Below are 20,853 nucleotides of genomic sequence, written 5' to 3'. Positions count from 1 at the left end.
TTCTTGATTTTATTAACTTGAGTCTTCTCTCCATCAAGCTAAAGACTTGTCAGTTTTGTTCATCTTTTCAGGGAGCCAGCTTCTGGTTTTGCTGACTTTCTCTAGAGCTGTCCTTTTGTCTGTTCCTCTTATTTCTGTTCTGATCTCTAGTGTTTCCATCCTTCTGCTCGGGTGGGTCTCATTTTCTTTATCCAGTGTGTCCTGAGGTAAGGTTAGGTCATTGGCACGAGATCTACCTTTTTTAAAATATAGGTGTTTAAATAAATTTCCTTTTAAGCACTGCTTTGGCTGCATCCCATAAATTTTGGTGTGTAGAACCTTGATTTTCATTCATCTCAAAATATTTCCCAATTTCCCTTTGGATTTCTTCTTTAATTTGTTGGTTATTTAGAAGTGTGTTATTTAATTTTTACATATTTGTGAATTTATCAAAGTCCTCTCTGTCATAAATTCCTGACTTCCCTCTATTGCAATAAGATAATGTATTGCATCTGATTTCTGCCTGTTTCAAGTTATTGAGGTTTGTTTCACGGCCTTGCCTGCCGCCAGCCCCGGGCCACCCTGCCCACCACGCAGCCCCGCTCAGGTCACCCCCGGGGCAGGTCACTCCTCAATCCCTGACCCCACTCGCATTTCCCCAGGACTCAGCTCCACCTGCTCTGAGGAGACACTCCCAGACCCAGGTGAGGCCCACGGGGGCTGGACCAGAACGGCAGACCACACCCGGGAGCCCCGTCAGTTCCTTTCCGAGCTGACATTTACTTTGTGAGGATGAATTTAACTCAGATGACCATTAGATCTACTACTGTGGGCAGGAATCTCTTAGAGGAAATGGAGTAGCCATCATAGTCAACAAAAGAGTCCAAAATGCAGTACTTGGACACAATCTCAAAAATGACAGAATGATCTCTGTTCGTTTCCAAGGCAAACCATTCAATATCACGGTAATCCAAGTCTATGCCCCAACCAGTAACACTGAGAAAGCTGAAGTTGAACGGTTCTCTGAAGACCTAAAGACCTTCTAGAACTAACACCCCAAAAAGACATTCTCTTTATTATAGGGGACTGAAATGCAAAAATAGGAAGTGAAGAGATACCTGGAGTAACAGACAAGTTTGGCCTTGGAGGACAAATGAAGCAGGGCAAAGACTAACAGAGTTTTGCCAAGGGAATGCGCTGGTCAGAGCAAACACCTGCTTCCAACAACACAAGAGACGACTTTACAAGTGGACATCACCAGGTGGTCAACACCAAAATCAGATTGATTATATTCTTTGTAGTCGAAGATGGAGAAGCTCTATACAGTCAGCAAAAATAAGACCAAGAGCTGATTGTAGCTCAGATCATGAGCTCCTTACTGCAAAATTTAGACTTAAATTGAAGAAAGTAGGGAAAACCACTAGGCCATTCAGGTATGACCTAAATCAAATCCCTTACGATTATACAGTGGAAGTGACAAATAGATTCAAGGGATTAGATCTGATAGACAGAGTGCCTGAAGAAATATAGACGGAGGTTCGTGACACTGCACAGGAGGCAGTGATCAAGACCATCCCCAAGAAAAAGAAATGCAAAAAGGCAAAATGGTTGTCTGAGGAGGCCTTACAAATAGCTGAGAAAAGAAGAGAAGTGAAAAGCAAAGGAGAAAAGGAAGATATACCCATTTGAATGCAGAGTTCCAAAGAATAGCAAGGAGAGATAAGAAAGCCTTCCTAAGTGAACAATGCAAAGAAATAAAAGAAAACAATAGAATGGGAAAGACTAGAGATCTCTTCAAGAAAATCAGAGATACCAAGGGAACACTTCATGCACAGATGGGCTCAGTAAAGGACAGAAATGGTAAGGACCTAACAGAAGCACAAGATATTAAGAAGAAGTGGCAAGAATACACAGAAGAGCTCTATAAAAAAGATCTCAGTGACCCAGGTAACCATGATGGTGTGATCACTCACCTAGAACCAGACATCCTGGAATGTGAAGTCAAGAAGGCCTTAGGAAGCATCACTACAAACAAAGCTAGTAGAGGTGATGGAATTCCAGTTGAGCTATTTTAAATACTAAATGATGATGCTGTGAAAATGCTGCACCCAAAATGTCAGCAAATTTGGAAAACTCAGCAGTGGCCTCAAGACTGGAAAAGGTCAGTTTTCATTCCAATCCCAAAGAAAGGCAATGCCAAAGAATGTTCAAACTACTGCACAGTTGCACTCATCTCACATGCTAGCAAAATAATGCTCAAAATTCTCCAAGCATGGCTTCAACAGTACGTGAAAGGAGAACTTCCAGATGTTCAAGCTGGATTTAGAAAAGGGACAGCATATTAAAAAGCAGAGACATTACTTTGCTGACAGAGGTCAGCAAAGTAATCTATCTATCTAGTCAAAGCTATGATTTTTCCAGTAGTCATGTATGGATGTGAGAGTTGGACCATAAAGAAAGCTGAGCACGGAAGAATTGATGCTTGTGAACTGTGGTGTTGGAGAAGACTCTTCAGAGTTCCTTGGACTGCAAGGAGATCCAAACAGTCCATCCTAAAGGAGATCAGTCCTGAATATTCACTGGAAGGACTGATGCTGAAGCTGACATTCTACGACTTTGGCCATCTGATGCGAAGAACTGACTCATTTTGAAAAGACCCTGATGCTGGGAAAGATTGAAGGCAGGAGGAGAAGGGGACGACAGAGGATGAGATGGTTGGATGGCATCACCGACTTGATGGACATGAGTTTGAGCAAGCTCTGGGAGTTGGTGATGGACAGGGAGGCCTGGTGTGCTGTAGTCCATGGGGTCTCAAAGAGTCGGACACGACTGAGCGACTGAACAACAACGATATTCCTCTTCCTCAACTTCGTATCCCCCGAGGGCAGGTGAGACAGCCTACTCCTCTTGCCTGACTTCTGACATTTAGCCCAGGGCTCAGAAGACAGTAAGTGGGGCATGGGGCGTGGAGGGAGACAGGCGTCCCTGGAGGGAGGACATGAAGACCCTTAGGGGTGCGGTGAGGCCCCGTAGCGGGTGGTGATGGGGAAGGCAGGGAGCGGGGAGGCGGGGATGCCCAGCGCTGGCACTGGGCGGGCGTGGAGCTCCGGCGGCACGGCGGGGCCCGCCATTTCCAGCTCACGGATCCGCCCAAACCCTCCCCGCCCCCGCCCCCCCCCCCGGGCTGCGCGGCCTCTTGAGTTGAGGGGCGGTGGGGTGCAGGTGGCCTGGGGTCCCGGGTCCCTCACCTGCAGTTGACGCTGCAGCTGCCTCGCCCGCAGCTCCCAGAAGCTTCCCCAACGGCCGCCCCGCACGGGCATTGCCCTGGTCTGTGAGCCTTGGCTGGTCGCCAAGGGGATGCGGGGCGGGGGGTGGGGGGTGGGAGTGAGTGGGGGGGGGGAGGGGCGCGCAGGTGCACGTGTAGGGGCGCGGGGGGGCGGGGTCCGGGCGGGAGGGGTTTGGGCTCCGTGGCGCGCGGCCCACACCTGCCCGGAAGCAGTGACCGCCGGGCGCGCGGCCGCATGGACGGAGCGCGGAGGTCTCTCTTCCGGCCCCAGGGCCCGGTGGACACCGCTCTAGAGGCTCCGGGCCGGGCCGGCGGGGACAAGGCCCCCAGCCCCTCACCTTCCGCGCGGTGAGCTGCCTCCAGGCCTGCGCCCTGCGCTCCGCGGCTGCGGCAGCTCCTGAGCAAAGTGCTGCCCCCGCGGCTTGGGGGCGTCCCGGCCCGAGGGGCGTCTCCACGCATGACCGAGATGAGCTGGCCACCGCTGGGATCTGCGCCCTCCACGCCGGGTGCCCCCGGGAGCGTGACCTCGAGACGGAGGCCCTGCCCGAGGCCGCCGGCCGGCCCCACCTACAGGCCCCTCTCCCCGCTCTGAATCTCTGATCCGTGGGGACGGGGTCCATGGTTCCTTTGGCTGCCGCAGGAGATAGGGCTCCTTCCTGAGAGGAGACCGGGATGGAGGAGGTGAAACTGCCGCGGCGGGAGTTTTCAAAGATCAAATTAAGCTGCTGTCACTACCAGGAGAGAAACACATCACAGTGTATCCAGTCTGGGGGGTTTGGGGACAGTTTTAATGGTCTGTGATGGCTCAGCTGGTAAAGAATCCGCCCGCAATGCGGGAGACCTGGGTTCAATCCCTGGGTTGGGAAGATCCCGTGGAGAAGGGAAAGGCTACCCACTCCAGTATTCTGGCCTGGAGAATTCCATGGACTGTGTAGTCCATGGGGTCACAGAGAGTCAAGCACGACTGAGCGACTTTCACTTTGCTTTAGTTATCCTCAGTTACCCAAGTGACGGTCCTTAAACAACGGGAATCGGCACGACCGCGATGGCCCAACAGCTAGGCCTCACCTCCCAGATCTGGTGTGCCTGGTGGAGCCTGGTCGACACTCTGCCCCCGAGGCTGCCCTTGTGTTTGGAGCCAGCCTCCTGCAGAGAAACGTTTGCGGGTGGGGGTGGTGCAGGCTATTCTTTTGGCCGCACAGTTAAGCTAGTGTTTTTCTCTTTTTGTTAATGTTTTATACTGTTAAAAAAAAAATTCCCAGTGTCCACCCGGCTATATTTAAAACAGATCATTAACAAGGACCTACCACCTACTGATAACACAGGGAACTCTGCTCAGCACTCTAGAATGAGAAAGGAATCTGAAAAGAACAGGTCCCTGTGTCTGTGTGACTCACGCTGGGGCACACCTGGAACTAACACAACGCTTGCTTGTTCACCGGGTCGTGCCCGACGCTTTGCGACCCCAGGAACTGCGCCGCGCCAGGCTTCCCTGCCCTTCACTCTCCCAGAGAACTTGCTCAAACTTATAACTCCTGTCCATCGAGTTGGTGATGCCATCCAACCCTCTCACCCTGTCCGTCCCCTTCATCTCCGGCCTTCAGTCTTTCCCAGTCTTTAACGAGTCAGTTCTTCACATGGGTGGCCAAAGTACTGGAACTTCAGCTTCAGCATCAGTCCTTCCAATGAATATTCAGAATTAATTTCTGAACTAAAAAGTTAAATTCTGATTTGATCTTGCTGTCCAAGGGAGTCTCAAGAGTCTTCTTCAACACCAGTCTGAAAACATCAATTCTTCAGCACTCTGCCTTCTTTATGGTCCAGCTCTCATATCCCTGCATGACTGCTGGAAAGACTATAGCCTTGACTATACAGATCTTGGGTGTCAAAGTGATGTCTTTGCTATTTTTAATACATTGTCTAGGTTTCTCATCACTTTCCTGCCAAGAAGCATCTTTTAATTTCATGGCTGCAGTCACCCTCAAAGGGATTTTAGAGCCCAAGTAGAAATCTGTCACTGCTTCCAGTGTTTCTCTATTTGCCATGAAGTGATGGGACCAGATGCCAAGATCTTAGTTTTTTTAATATTGTTTTAGGCTTTCTCACTCACCTCTTTCACCCTCATCAAGAGGCTCTTTTAGCTCCTCTCTGCTTTCTGCTATTAAAGTGATATCATCAACTCTACTCCAATATATAAAAAAAAATTTAAACTAATTAATAAATAAAACAAAAATCCAATTTAACACCGGAACCATTGTTACCATTTTAGATTTTGGCCATTTTTACCTGTATTCTCCATAAAGAATAAGACACAAGCTCGACAAGAGCAGAAAAAGAGGCCTAACCTATGGAAGACGCGTGGACACTGGAGACACTCTGGTCCTCGCTTTCACAGTCCCCCAGCTGGGTCCCCCGCTGACGCCCTGTTCCCCCCGACCTCAGCTGTGCCCCCGTCTCCATCATCAGCCCACAGCCCACTTGGTGGGTCACGCTGGAAAGCCGCTGCGGGCAAACGCCTGGCGGACGCTGTCTACTCCCCCTTCCCCCGCGGTGGCCAGAGCCATCAGGAAGCTGTGTCCCCCCCGTACCCCGAGGTCCCCACCGGGGTTCGGGCGCCCTGACCCACTGCTCGGAGGGCAGCAGCCTTGCCTTGGTCCTCCTCTGCCTGCTGCAGTCTTTTCTCCCAAAGGGAGGACGGTTTTCTTGTCTGCCAGCTCCATGATTGCAGCGGGCACTCGTAGTCAACCTGCCAAGTGCCCAGGACATGCTGCTCACCCAGATCCAGTTACTAGGTTTATTTATGAACCGCGCACCTGTCTCCCAGTCTGCTTTGGAGTAGCTGGTGGACAGGATTCAGAGTAGGCATTCATAAGGTGTCTTTGTTGACTAAACTGTGCAAGGAGCTGGCTTTTACATCCCAGTTTCATGTCAGATATGTCCCTGGGTAGCTCAGCTGGTGAAAGAATCTGCCCGCAATGTAGGAGACCGTGGTTCAATTCCTGGGTCAGGAAGACCCCCTGGAGGAGGGCATGGCAACCCACTCCAGTGTTCTTGCCTGGAGAATTCCCATGGAGAGAGGAGCCTGGCGGGCTGCAGTCCACGGGGTTGCAGAGAGTTGGACACACCTGAGCGAGTGAGCACATCTATCTTTCAGGGTGACGTGGCTTTAGAGGAACTACATAAACACGGGCATGAAAACTGGTCACTTTTTGTACATAGTTCCCTCCGGCAAGTCATGCCACCTCAGCTTTGCTGGGGCCCAGCATTTCCTTAAATGTGTAAAACCCTGAGACCAGCCTTCCGTGCACAAAGCAGAGAGGAGCCCCTTACCCGTGGCTGCCCCGGAAGGGTGCCCAGCACAGACCCCACGGGCAGTCATTCCTGCCACAAAAGCAACAAGAGCCGTGCGGCCTCGGGTGAGACCGAACCAATGCCAACACAGTCTCTAAGTCTGCCCCCCTTTCTGGGCATTACAGTGTGCCGAACATGGGTGCTCACAGCTCCAGTGTGCTAACACCCGGCGCTGAGTGATCTCCAGCTTCTACAACCCCGAGGCCCCTATTCCTTCATCAAGGTCTTTCTTGAAATCTGTTGGGGCAGGAGCTCACCGGCCCACCCCACCCCCAGCTGGACACGCAGGCACCCAAATGGCGGTCCCTGCCCTCAGGCACGGCACACGGGCACCCTCTTCACACAAGCGGTCATCAGAGGGCGGGACGCTTAAGACACCTGGAGGCTGAGCGTTCAAGCAGCGGCCAAAGGGACTCAAACCCTCCGTTCGTGTGTCTGTGCGATCGGGAGGGGGAGCATCCCCAGGGTCCGGGGACGCTGTGTGTCACAGCAATGATGCTTGGTGGGCTGACTGATTAGTGGACGGGAAGGGGGGTTCTGTTGCCAATGAGTCTGTGAACACTAGTGAGTGTAATAGCGAATACCCTTAAATACATACAAAGTTTATTAAAAATAGGCTGCAGATGAAGTACAGTAGAAATGGAAAACTACAGCAGGTCTGATGTCTTCTCCATAGTAACGCACAGTCATGAAAAGCACTTTACACATATTCACATTTGACCTAATCGTCCAAGGACCGCCAAATCCACGGGAACGGGTTTACAATCACACATAGAAATATCCCTGCATGTAAATATGTACATGTATTTGCATGTCCTCATGTGTGTCTGTTGTTTTTCTATACACTAACAGGATAACAGTTCACCTGCATCTTTGTCTTTAAAGAAGCGGTGGACTCAGCCCCCTAAGGCTGCCAGTGTCCTCAGACGTCGGGAGGCACAAGCGTGCAGGTCCTTCATAAACGCTTGGAACCACTTACTCTCTCACTTAACGAGGGAAGCAGAGCAGCACACTTCCAGATACGAACCCTGACGGACGCAGAAAATATTTACAGTCGCGTTGTAATGATTTATCTTACAGCTCTGAGGAAAGTGATTTCTAAGGCAGACAGCCCCCCCCTCTCCTGGAAAGTGTGCGTATCTTCCTAACACACCTATTGTTAAGAGAACAATATGGTAAAGTCATCTAGAGCCGCAGCAGGGCTTGTCAAATAGAAAATCTGCTCATGATCACAAAATCATTGACTGTTTTAACATCACATAATATAAAACAAAGTGAGGCCCGTCTCCCCAACACCAGCCTCATATTCACAGCTGAAGAAGTGACAGTGATAACTAATAATTCAATACATGAAAATTAAATAACTCTGTTCAAATGTAAAAAAATAGCCTGACCTGCCACCAGTCTCTCCCACAGCACTCAGCCACGGACGCCACACGCAGTGTTCCCTGCCTTCCCTGACAGCAGATGGGTGTAGACTCAGCTCTCTCCTGAGCGTCGCCTACTGCGCGCTCGCCCTTCTTCGGTACTTTTGTTCCTATTCATGTCAACACTGTTTAGTAGACATCCTCCTTTACAGGTTCCCTTGGAATATCTGAAACATTTAGTTAACCTTCTAACTTAAGCGCCATCTTCAAAATCACTAATGACTTACTGGCATAATAATCATCTGGTATTTAAAAAAATAAAATTTCCTAAGCTCAAAATTTTCTTCTTGGAGAAACTTGTTTCAATCAAACACTAGAGCTGATTCGGAGGGCTGCCCGTGGGGATGGTGCTGCAGCGGTCCCGCTCAGGTCCGCCCGCCTCCCAGCCGCGGGCACGGCAGGCCGGCCGCACTCCTTGGCACGCAGGCGCGTCCGCGCGGTTTCCCCAGAGTCATCTCCCGCAGCAGGCTGCAGCTGCCGCTAAGGAGTGCAAACGAGTCTGGGGAGTTCAAGCTACTCTGATTAGTGAACAGCGAGTTTTAGAAAAAGAACAGCAACAGGACTTCTTTGTGCTCCTTGGGGGAAGACGGGGGCAAAGACACATCTCAGGATCTTCTGCCCCTTTCCAAGCCCAGACCCTAAAGAGACTGACCAGAAAGCTACCTTCCTTGGAGTCCGGTCATTAAGAGGACAGTGTCTAGATTGTAGAAATGACAGTCTCTTGGTAAGGTAAAGCGGAATTTCTTAGTGGTGGAACTCTTCCACATGCCAAGCCTTCTAGAAGCAGGCTCCCTGGGGACCGGGGTCCTCAGGCCGTGCCGTCACCAGCACCCCAAGGGACCGTGCTGGACACAGGGCCGTCCTCACTTCGTGTTCAGCTCGTTCTCCAGCTCTGTTAGCTTGCGAGAGGCCTTGACTTTATTGGAGACGTCGTGGCCTTGGGAGAAAAGGCGCTGGCGCTCCCTGAACGTCAGGTTTTCAGGGGCTCCGGGCCCCCCGGGGACGTCTGCTTCTTGGCTGCAGGAGGAACAGGTACAGGGTTACCTTTCAGAGTGGAAACGACCCATCAGCAGGTAGCCCGGCTCACGTGAGGGCGGTAAGTCAGACTTTCTAAGGGAGAGGCTCATTCTTTGTTTAATTCCCTCATAACCCTGCCGGGGCTGTATTCAAACCCACGTGGGAAAGGGCACAGTGTTCGCTTCAGTTAATGTTCACTTTCTCCAGTCCCACCCGACTCTCAAAAAGCTAGTAACATCAGTGTTAGCAAGCACACAATCCTGAGCAATTAAGTTTAACTGAAGAGTTCCCTTTAAAAATCTGGCACTTTAATGAAGCCTACCTGCATCTGAGAAGCCTCTATCAACATACTCACGGACAGTAATAACAAGTTACCAAGATGTTAAAGATGTAAGAACGCTTTGGGCATCAGTAGTTCTGACTACACATAGCAGAGAATGTCTGTTGAACTCGGTGGGGTGGGGGGGGGACCTTGCACGGTCCAGCAGGACACCAGGCCTCTACCCTGGGTGTCTTGCTCCTCGGTGGTGGATGCAGAGGGCAGCGCGTCCAGCTCCTTCCACAGTCCCAGCCAGAAACCCTGGGGCCTGTGCACCATTGGAGGCAGAACCATATCAGCAACACGAAGTAAACAAAGCCTCTGTGCTCACACAACTCAACGCCTGAGCTGACAACCAAGCCTCTGAAATTTCATTCCAGCCTCACAAAAGGTAGTGCGAGAAAAGAAAAGTGCCCTCAGTGACGAGACACCCGCATGGCACAGCTTCAGTGAGTACCTCTTAGACGGCTTCTCTCTCGGATCCCGATAAACATCATGGGCTCCAAAAACTGTTCCAGCAGATCCCACGTAAGAGTTTGCTCCTTTTCCGTAAAAAGAAAAAGTCACGGTTAAAGCACCTGCGTTATTTCCAGAACCACACTCAGGATGAAGATGCAGTGCTCAGGGCCTCTTACGTCCTGAAAAGGCAGCAGCAAAAGGCTCTTCGAGTCAGTGGAAGACACTCAATGGAAACCACATCCCTGGGTGGCCTGAGCAACCCCATCACGGCCCTTGCAGGTGCTGGGAACCTGGCCTGCGGCCTTACAATTAGGGGAAACGTAAGTCTAAGGGAGTATAGCTAGAAAGTTCAAGTCAGGTAAAATGTATAACTAATACAAATCCACAATAAAAATCGACAGATGGCGAAATTTTTCAGACACCCCTGACACTAAGAACTTTCTTACACGATTACGGGGGGCAAATGGTCCTCTTTTCAGAGCAGTTATTGAATTTTCCCCACAAAATAAATGGCTATAATTCTTAAAACATTTGGGAAAAAAGGAAAAAGAAGAGGTCCCGAAAGGTCTGATACTAATGCCGCAGACACAACATCATTGACCAAAAAGGAGACCCGAGGCAGCACGGGGTGACTGTCAAGACACCCGGCCTGGGGCCCAGCGCTGCGGGTCAGCGGCCAGTAACTGGGCGAGTGAGACCAACTGCCCACATACTGAAGAGCGCTGCCGAAGATCAGAAAAGCTGATGCCCGGAGAAGCTCTAACGCGGCCAAGCATACAGCGAGCGCGCACGAGCGGCGCGACGGCCACGACCACAGGGCGGAAACCAGGACCAGTGGCTTGTTAACTGCAATGTCGGCAAGAAGGTCTTCCACTTCGAAGAATCTTTTGCTTATAAACAAGGCCAGGGTGATGCACACTCAAAATACTCAGCAAACACTGAGAGTGCTGCACGCTGGACTCAACGGCCAGGAAACGACCACAGGATCTCAGGGCTAAAGGACCCTTCTCCACAGGCTGCAGGATGAGTCTATGCTGCTCTGCTCCCTTTATAAAGAGGTATCTTTTCCACGGCCGTGCGGGGGCATCCGAGGAGCCCGGCCATGCCTGGCACCCCTCCCAGTACCCCTCCCGGCACTGCGTCTTGCTCATGAGTCGGCTGGGGTACCCACAACCAGGGCACAGGAGTGGTCCTCTACCAAGACTCAAAAGATGAAACAGAAAGACGTCTCTAATGTAACCTGCTCTAGATCTTTAGATAAATTACTGGCAGAGTGAAAAACAAAAACTTTCCATTTTGATTCTACATTTTTTCTTCAATTTGCCTTAAAAACGTGTTTCATCTTTTGAGTTTTAATTGAGGAATACTTGCTTGCTCCCCCTGGTAAAAATCAATTGTTGAAAATTTTCAGAATTTTTAATCAGCAAATCAGACAATCTGGGCTGATTGCCCCCGCAGAGCAGAGAAACGGGAGTTGGAGGAGCAGACAGGAGGGTCGCAGGTGGAGCAGATCACTCCCCACGCCGTGATCGGGAACCGGATTCCAAAGCCAGTGCTCTGATCAGAGGGGCCGTGCTGCGTGTGGGCGCCCGGGGTCGGGCGGTGGGGGGCTGGGGCGCCCCGGCTTTACCTCGACCTCTGGAGTGGCCGGGCCGGGCAGGGCCGGGTTTGGAGGGAGGGGGCGGGGGCGGGCCGGCCCTGGGCCCGGTCCTGCTGGCGCCGGGCGGGGGAGGCCGGAATGGGCCGGAGAGGAAGATGCCGTCGGAGGCTGGGCGCGCCCTCCGCCCAGAAGGCCTGTCCTGACCTGCCGGCTCCTCGTCCTCGTCCTCCTCTTCATTGTAGGCCACGAACTTGGCGGTGTAGAGAGCATCCGGGGAGAGGGCCTGCGTCTGCAGGTAGGAGGCGGTGCGCTGAGGTGGCGGCGGCGGGCCAGCGGGTTCGTACCCGCGCGGGAGCGGCGGGCGGCCCAGGCCCGGCTCCTCAGGCTCCAGCAGCCGGCGCTCGGCCTCCTCGTGCTGGCGGCGGCGCTCGGCCTCCAGGCGGCTGTAGTAACCGTCCTCCTGCCGCCTCTGTGGCCGGGAGACAAAGGGCGGGTCAGCGGGCAGCAGGGGGGGGTCCACCCCAGGGTCCCCCCAAGCTCCAGCGACTGCCACGGTAGCGGGCAGCTGGGCCTGGACACGGAGCGGCTGACACAGAACCAGGCGGACGCAGGAACGAACCCGGGGCGCCTCTCCTGCCTTCAGTGGGGTTTCCACTTACCTGGTGCTCCTGAGTTTAAGGACAGAACCGAAGGGTAACTAGGCTCTGACTGGCACCTGCGGAGGACCAGCCCCCGCCCCGCCCCGCAGCGCGTGGAAGAAGGGCAGGCCTAAGTCGCCTGGCTCGTTTCCAGTGACGCAAAGGGAAATTAACAGGAAACCCACACTGTCTCTTCCCAAGGTGACCACCAGCAAACAGGCGTCCCCCAGGCCTTAGTTTGTATCTCCCTGCCAGACAGGAAATTGGAGAGCCAGGCACGACAGCAACAGCAGCGGACAGTCCAGTGTATTTTGACACATACTGTACATTTCTTCTGATATACATCTAGTTGCGCAAACTACAGTTGACAGTGTTAATTTAACATTGAAAAAGGTAACAGCACAGTTTTGTTAAAGATTGACAATGGTTTCAGAACACAAGAATAAAAGCGAAGAAAGGAGTGGAAAGACCAAACGAACGATCTGCCTCAAGCTGAGGTGGGCTCCGGGCTGCAGGCTTTAAACCCACGCACCCAGGGCAGCCAGCGGCAGCGCTTCCAGTCCCTGCGTCACCGTGCACACTTTCACGCTTTGGCTCCCCCCCCCACTCCACACGCACGTGCACGCGTACACACACACACACAGAGTGAGCACACACAGCCAGAGCCTTCCGGGGCGAGGCGGGGGAAGCGCCAGCACACACGCCAGCCTTGTCGCAGCCCTGACCACCTCTCACCCTATGCTGAGCCGTCCGGAAGGAAAAGCATTTTCATCTTATTTCCACACAGAATGAGCGGTCCCTTACAGAGGAGCTCCAACCTGAATGAGCTCCGCGGACTCTGAGCAGAGCTGGCGGGCAGCCTAGCGCTCCACGAATACCACTCATGTGGTGACATTTCAGGGAGAGACCATGGCTCATCCTTCAGTTACATTAAGAACAGACAGCCATGTGACAGCGTTCTGCCCGACAGGTGCGTGGTCCTTCCATGACAGAACAAGCCCAGCCACTTTGGACATTCTATGTATAAAAAAACAGCTTATCTGGCTTCTTTTTGCATGGAGCACTCAGTCATGGAGGCAGGTACCCAAACACAAGTGCACCTGACATAACCACAAGCTGTGAGAATGCGCACTGCAAAGAAACCCAATGAGGGAGAGTTTCCCCAGGTGGAGAACAGGCCCGGCCGTCTCCCCACGGCGCTGCTTCCAGGTGGCCGGAGGCGCAGGGGACGTGGACACCGCAGACCCAGGGCTGGGGGCTCAGACTGTGGAAGCCCACCTCCTTCCGAGGGCTCACTGAAGTGCACAGGGTCTCCCCCGAAGCCCAGACCGCGACTGCCCGGGCCCCACCAAGCGGTCGGGGGCGGGGAGGTGGAGGGCCCGCCCTGCTTGCTGTCACCCGCGGAGCCCATGTAGCCAGGCGCTCCTGCCTGCAGAAAAGGGCCCATGGGGACGGCCAGCACCGCTCCTACCCTGTCCCTGGATCCTGAGGTCCGGCAGCGAGCCCAGGGCCAGCGGTGCACCCAGAGGCGGGGTTCTGCACTCGCTTCTCAGATTAGGTCACGTGTGGTCACGTTAAGACCGATTAAAAGAGTTCCCTGACCCTTAGAGCCAAATAACTACTCAAGTATCTACCCGTGGACACACTAAGTGAAACAGAAACCCCCTTGTGCTGCGTTTTCTGTACACCACTGGCCAGAATCAGGTCACTTTCAAAAAAAATCGACTCTAGATCCTGTTTGTCCTCCTAAGCTCCTGTCCTTCCCAGGCCTGACCCCAACGTGACCACTTCCCAGCGACCGGCCGGACGCCACCCAGCGTGGCCGCACAGGCCCCACGTCCGCAGGCCGGAGGGACGAGCCCCGAGGCCGGCAGTGGGAGCCGGTCCGCAGGCCGGGCGGGAGGCCGGCGCAGGGGCGGCCCTGCCCGCCGCCCAGCCCCGCCCGCGCTCGGGCCGCAGCCCTCAGAGGACCAGGACCTTGTCTTCGGCCTCGCGCCTGACCCTCTCGTCCTCCTGCCGGCGCCGCTGCTCCTCCTGCCGCGCGCGCTCTTCCGCCTCCCGCGTCCGGATCTCCTCCAGCTGCTGCTGCCGCCGCCGCTCCTCATCCTGCAACTGACGACAGGGGCCCGTCAGCCCGCGCCCCGACCCGAGGACGCGCCGCGCGGCCGGCACACAGGCGCACGCACGCGGCCTACAGACGCCCACGCACGGCCGGACACGTGCACACGACACGCACAGCCAAGACACAACACACGCGCACGGCCGACGGACATACGCACATGGCACACATGCACGACTGACGAATATGCACACACGACACACGCACGGCCGATGGACACGTGCACGGCCCTCAGACACGTGCACGCGCGGCCAACGGACACGACGCATGCGCATGGCCGACAGAGAGTGCACACGACACTCGAAAGGCTGACGGGCAGACAACAGCACAGCACAGCTGACAGATGCACGCGCAGACGACACTTGACACGCACACACAACACACACGCACATGGCACTCAACACACGTGCACACAACACGGCATGGCCCAGACACGGCACACAACCGACACGCGCACACAACACGCGCACGGCCAAGACACGTACATGCGCAGCCAGCCGACATGTGCACGCACACGACCGATGTATACACGTGCACTTGCACGGCCAACACACGCGCAGCCGACAGACATGCGCAAGGCCGAGGTGCACGCTCAAGGCCAAGATGCACGCACATGGCCAATGGACACACACACACACGACACACGCATGGCTGATGGACACACACACACGACACATGTGCAGGACCAACACACACATGCACACGTGTGGCCAATAGACACACGACACGCACGGCCGACAGACATGTGCACACGACACACGCACACGCCAAACACACATGCCCACGGCCGACACACAACACATGCACACATGACACTCGAATGGTCGACACGTGCACGTGAGACGACACACGCATGGCCAACACGCACATGACACTTTACACGTGCATGGCCGGCAGACACACGCACATGACACAGCCCACAGCTGCACGCGTGACACTCAACACGCACGGTTGACAGACACGCACACACGACACGTGCACATCACACACACGGCATGGCCGACGTACACACAACATGACACACGCACAGCCGAGTCATGTGCACACGACACACAGCACGGCCCAGACCCGGCACACAGCCCACAGACGCGTGCACACAGGACACACACACGGCTGACAGACACACGCACACACACGACACGTGCACACAACACACAGCACGGCCCAGACCCGGCACACAGCCCACAGACGCGTGCACACAGGACACACACACGGCTGACAGACACGCGCACACGCCACATGCACGCACACAACACATGCCCAGCCAGCAGACACAGCGCACACGCCACACACGCACAGCTGAGCACAGACACCAGGCCAGGCCACGCAGTGCCACCTCACAGCTGTCCCCACCCTTCAGAACCACCTTAGAGGAGGAGGTATGTCCTACACACTCACACAGCAGACCGGCGTGACTCTTCCAGAACAAATCCACGAACCAGCTCGTGGCCGTCAGCAGTCGGAACCACGAAACCCTGGACCGCCTCCTGCCTGTGCCCCGTTCCAACTGCCCCCAAGAAGGTCGAGCGCGCCTGCACTCCTGGCCCGTGGCAGGTGAACCCCAGCCTCTCGGTGGGGTGGGCTGGGGGCTCGGGGGGGCGGGCCGCCTGCCTAGTCATGGGGACCAGGTTTCCAGCTCTCCTTCTGTCCTGGCCCTTTGCCATCCACTCCCTCCGCGTCCCATCCTGGACTTAAGAATCCCTCCCCAGCTCAGGGGTCCCCTAAACGCTGATTTACAGCATCTGAGCCTGAAATTTAGGACAAACCTTATTCTCACTCTCTCCTGCTACACCTCTGCCAGGTAACGTCCACTGTGTCTGAACACCTCCAGGGTCTGGGGAACTAGAGTCCACCTCCCACCACAGTGCCTGCCATTTTCAGGTAACTACTTGTCAAAAAGCATGTCTGCTCTTCTGAAACTCACCACCTGACTGCTTCCATTTTTTTGTTTTTCAGGGTCTGTCTTTTTCAAACAATACAGATTTAATCTCTCTCCTTCATACCATTTAAGTTCCTAAGGACAACCTCAAAGTCCTAAGATGTGTCGTACCTGGCTTTCAGCTCCTTCAGTCTCCTGGTCACACCTCCTACATGCTGCAGGATGAAAATGCCTCAAGGGACCCAGAAAAGCACGTGTGACTGGCAGACAACAGACAGTCTTTCCATCATGCCCACAGGACACAGTGATTTCTGCTGTCACAGCCTAGGAGGAGACAGACTTTCCCTTCTCCATCACAGACCTGGGCTGGGCTAACGCCCACAGCCCTGTACCTCCCTACTTCAACGAGGAAGCCGGCAGAAGTGCCTGCTCCGTGGAGGTGCAGAGGCAGCCCCTAGCTGGGATCAGCTCGCTGGAGGGTCTGCAGCAGCAGTGGAGGAGGCGTCAGCACAGATATGGGAAACAGCTCCCAAGTAAGAGTGACTAAATAAAACAGCAACTGATCACACTAAGTATCTCCAGAAAGATAACCTATGGAAGAAGGTAAAACTGCAAGAATGCAATAGAGACTCTTCTGTTACCCAACAAAATACAAACTAACTCATTATGTCTTACCTTTCCTAGATCTAATTAAAAACAAGTTCTGAGCAAGAAAAACTATATACACTGAACTCGCCAATGAGTTCTTTTACGTTAAATAAAAGTATAGTCTTAAGAAGTCAGAATAATTTCAATTCTCACAACTACTAAATCTAAAAACAAGCATTTTTCTCTTAAAAACCTTCCTCTTCTAAATCCTGATGGTGTAAGCAAGGATCCTTCTCCCTGTGCCCAGTCCACCGGTTTCTGTTTTAAAGCAGTGAGTAAACCAGCGCTATTATAACTGAAGCAGCTTCTTTCCACTATTTGGTAAGCTGTTTCGGGTATTTTCATTGTCAAAACAAACTGTTTTGTTTCTCACCAATATTCTGCTTTACTCAAAAACAAGCAAACAACAAACAAAAAACCCAAAACACATAAATGAGAACAGAATCTCTGAATTTGCCCCAACAACAGATCCAGATGCTACACTGAACTGAAGAGTTCAGTCACATTTCAAAACAGAGAACACCTCAAATCAAGTTAGGAAGCTAATGGCTCTGAGCGCCAACGACAAACCGCGTGTATGAAGACTGTAGCTAAATGGAGAGAGGACAAGCTCGTGGTTTTACACTGAAGGATGGAGAAATTGCATGCTACCAAAACAGGCTGGCAGGAAGCTGTATTTGGGGAAACACACTGAACAGATCAAACAGTAATTCTTAGTCAGCCCAGCCCAGACCACAGTCACTGAAACCAACTATCGTGCTGGGATTTAAAAGCAGGATGCAAGCCTGGACCAACTTCTTACAACACTGGTGCAGCCCACATTTCCCAGAAAGGTATTTTCAGGGGTTAAAAAAAAACAACAGTATGCTGAGATCTCTGTGTTTATAATTTTGTACCACAAAAATATACTAATTTATTACATCTTTACAACAGAAATTCCATTAAGGCAGACAATCACTGAAATATCTGAGTAGGAAAGAGGGTCAAAATACCCCCTGCTTTTTGACATTTTCTCTGAAAAGCAATTACAAGTCTATTAAGCACACAACCTGTAAGAAACCTCTCTCCCCACCCGCATTTTCTGCTCATGCTCCTACCCATTAAAAATATTCACCCTAAAGAATTTCAAGGGCTCCAGTAAAGATGAATCATCCTGATTAGCCAATTATTCAGACAGGACGTTGGGTCCCGTCCCAGTCCTGCCGTGTCTCCCAGAGGAATCTGCTCGGGGTCGGGGGCGGCTCCTGGGGAGGAGGGGCGGTCCCCTCACTCGGGGACGCAGCCCTAGCCCTCAGCCTGCAGGGCTCCCTTCCCCTTCTCTTCAGCAGAAGGAAGATACGTGGACTCAGAGCTCCAAGGCAAGCCTACAGCTGCCGAGACACTGGCCGCGGAGAGAGCCTGAGGCGGGGCTCCGCGCGCCCCACGCAGACTCCCGCGGCGGGAGGCGGCACCCCGGGCAGAGTTGGGGGAGGGGGCAAGTCAGCTCAGAACAGGTGCAAAGCGGTGAGGTGGGCGCGTGCACACAGGAGTTGAAGGTGGAGTGCAGGATGGAGTGCAGGCGGGGTGCATGGGCCATGGGCCTGGAGGCAGCAGGCATGGATGGAGGGAGTGAGGGACACCGGGAGACCAGAGACAGGGCAGCCCTTCCACTTCTCTTGTCACCACAGCGACCCACACGGGGAAGATCCTAAACCAGCGGCCACGCGTCTCCCTGCGGTCCCCAGCGTCTCTGGGAAGCCAGGGCCTGACACACGGGTTCTGGCAGCAAAGCTACCCCTGGGGACACGGCAAGAACTCAGCGATAACATTAACATCTTCGGGGCAATAGGGCTAAGAAACCTGGTGCCCACAGTCAATATTAACACTAGAAATAATTATCTTTGAAGAAACAAAAACCCCGAAACAAGTCTCAGTACACCCCATCCTAACAGATTGTGACTCACCTGTCACACACCCCACAGACACAGACATGGGGCTCTCTTGGGGCCCCAGGCTGGCCTGGCCCCCACATGTGTGATAAGGACATGGTAAGTAGAGAAACAACTGGAGTGACTGGTGCTCCCTCGCTTCCTCCCCCCACAGACACCTCAACACACAGAGGCAGACAGAAAAGCACGCTTCCTATCTCTGTCTCACGTGGAAGAAAAAGTCAAGCTCAGAAGACACGCCTTTCAGTCACCAGGGAGAGGAGGCGGTCCCCTCTGCAGTGACACTGCCACCAGGATATTTAAATTCAAAAAGGAAAACAGAACAAAAAAAGGCCATTAAAGTCAAGCCTGGATTCAGATTTTTCTCAAAGGATGGTTAGCTCTGGCCTTGCGTCCTTTAAAAGTTGACCAGCAATAAAGGCTACTGAAGAGTCAGTATCGACACCCTGGTAAGAACGTCAGGGACAGACATCCAGTTCTCAAGCACAGTGGACGCTATTACAACACACTCAATCTCCCCAGTGTGGACGTGAGACACACCACCGTTACTGCACAATGCAACTCTTTTTCACAACGAGTGTTATTCAGCAACGAACTGGTATGGCTGGTAAGTTAAACGAAAATCATGTGATATTAAAACAGAGTAAGTAATGTTTACTAGAAATTCCTCTTTCTCTACCAATAGTTACATCCTAGTTGGCAAACAATGTCAGAACCAGTTGAACTGAGCTTCTAATGACACTTAAAATGTACTTCTAATGTAACAAGAATGAGTCATTACTCACTGCAAAGTTTGCTGTGTTCATGAGTACACAGGAATATATAGTATGAACTTTAGGACTAAAACTGAGTAAAGGTCAAAACCAAAAACAAACAGAAAGTAACACTTAAAATTAACAGAGAAGAGCAAAGGATAGCTACATCTAAACACATTGAAAGGCATGCGTCCAGAGTCAGGGAACTACACACAGGTCCTGATCTAGGACACCCCTAGGGCCAGATCTACGGAAAACATATAACCACCACCACTAAAGGAAAAGAGGAAATTAGACAGGAAAAAGGTACCCAAGGGAAAGAAACAGGAACATACCAAATCTAGAACAGAGATTGCTGGCATAGCAGTCTGCTGCAGGTAACAGAGAAGGAAAAAAAAGAAAGATGAAGTGTGAAAAAAAGGCTCGGTTAGGACCTGGATCCGCCATCAGCACCTCTGCGGCTCTCATGCTTCACCTGTGCTTGAGGACAACCCAGGAGAGAAGTCAAGACTAGACTAACTTCTAGTCCTCAGAAACAGAGAAGTGCCCACATGGTATTAAATGCTTGAGCTTCATTAGTAAGACACACAGAAACTAAAAAACGTAAAATTTCCCTCGGCACTCTTACTTGGAGACTAGCATATTAATCTTAACATAATTAATGATAAACATTTTTAATTAAACTATCATAAAGAACTTTCTAAATAGCGTGATTCATACTAAAAGGCTTTGAAATATTCAGCGTTTCAATCACTTGGAAAAACTGATAGACCTTCAATAAAAATTTAGTCTTCAGAGAAAAGAATAACTGTAGAAATATTATGACGTGGTTTCTAACTTTTCCCTAAGCAATAAATTTAATCATGCCCACTTGTTTACCATGAACCTCAGCTTTAGGCTCAGAGTTAAGCCTTCTTTCCTCGTGTGGGGCAGAGCCCAGGACCAGGGCCATGGCCACAGCAGCCGTGCGGGGCCCGCCTGCAGCGCGTCCACGCGGACTGGGTGCAGCAGGCGCGGCAGCCGTGACGGGCACGCTGCTCACCGCCTACGGACGGGGCCAGCTCAAAGGAGTCTTATGCTCCAGGTATTATTCATCAAACAGCTGCTCTGTCAAAGGAAACAGTCATTCTTGAGGAGGTGTACTCCTGATGACTTACCTAATAACACACTGTAATAGTTAACATTTAGACCTTTGTTTATGAAACAAGTTTCTCAAGAGAGATTCTAACTGAGTTTTGAACTAAGTCATATGCATGTCTGTCTGCTAACATGTATCTAACAAGAAATGTATTCGGTGATGTCCAAGGCCTTAAGGGCCCACACTGCCCACTCAGGGCACTCTCTGTCAAGGGTCTAGGGCTGAATTTCATCCTGAGCTGGAAAGATTCGAGGGTCTGACAGCACAGCCACTGGTTCAGGTCTTCAGTACAGATGGCATCAGAGGGGGA

General features: G+C 52.4%; 2 protein-coding genes across 18 annotated transcripts in view; both read right to left on the bottom strand.

The window, feature by feature from the left end:
* The window catches only part of KIF25 (kinesin family member 25), a 43,662-nt gene extending 40,345 nt beyond the window's left edge, over positions 1 to 3,317 (bottom strand). For both annotated transcript variants that reach the window (XM_043888440.1, XM_043888442.1), the window contains exon 1: positions 3,228 to 3,317. In XM_043888440.1, coding sequence (XP_043744375.1) covers positions 3,228 to 3,299 — 72 coding nt within the window. In that variant the 5' untranslated portion in view covers positions 3,300 to 3,317. The remainder of the gene's footprint in view (positions 1 to 3,227) is intronic.
* Positions 3,318 to 7,197: 3,880 nt separating this feature from the next.
* Positions 7,198 to 20,853, bottom strand: part of AFDN (afadin, adherens junction formation factor) — a 112,316-nt gene continuing 98,660 nt past the window's right edge. For 7 of the 16 annotated variants that reach the window (XM_043888634.1, XM_043888640.1, XM_043888637.1 and 4 more), the window contains 5 exons: positions 19,741 to 19,776; positions 14,054 to 14,188; positions 11,643 to 11,907; positions 9,837 to 9,921; positions 7,198 to 9,060 (listed from right to left, as the gene is read on the bottom strand). In XM_043888634.1, coding sequence (XP_043744569.1) covers positions 8,907 to 9,060; positions 9,837 to 9,921; positions 11,643 to 11,907; positions 14,054 to 14,188; positions 19,741 to 19,776 — 675 coding nt within the window. In that variant the 3' untranslated portion in view covers positions 7,198 to 8,906. The remainder of the gene's footprint in view (positions 9,061 to 9,836; positions 9,922 to 11,642; positions 11,908 to 14,053; positions 14,189 to 19,740; positions 19,777 to 20,853) is intronic. The other 9 variants (XM_043888645.1, XM_043888641.1, XM_043888650.1 and 6 more) reach the window with 4 other exon arrangements.

This window comes from Cervus elaphus, chromosome 26 (assembly GCF_910594005.1).
Source record: "Cervus elaphus chromosome 26, mCerEla1.1, whole genome shotgun sequence".
Lineage (NCBI taxonomy): Eukaryota > Metazoa > Chordata > Mammalia > Artiodactyla > Cervidae > Cervus > Cervus elaphus.
This window is presented reverse-complemented; position numbering and strand designations above follow the sequence as displayed.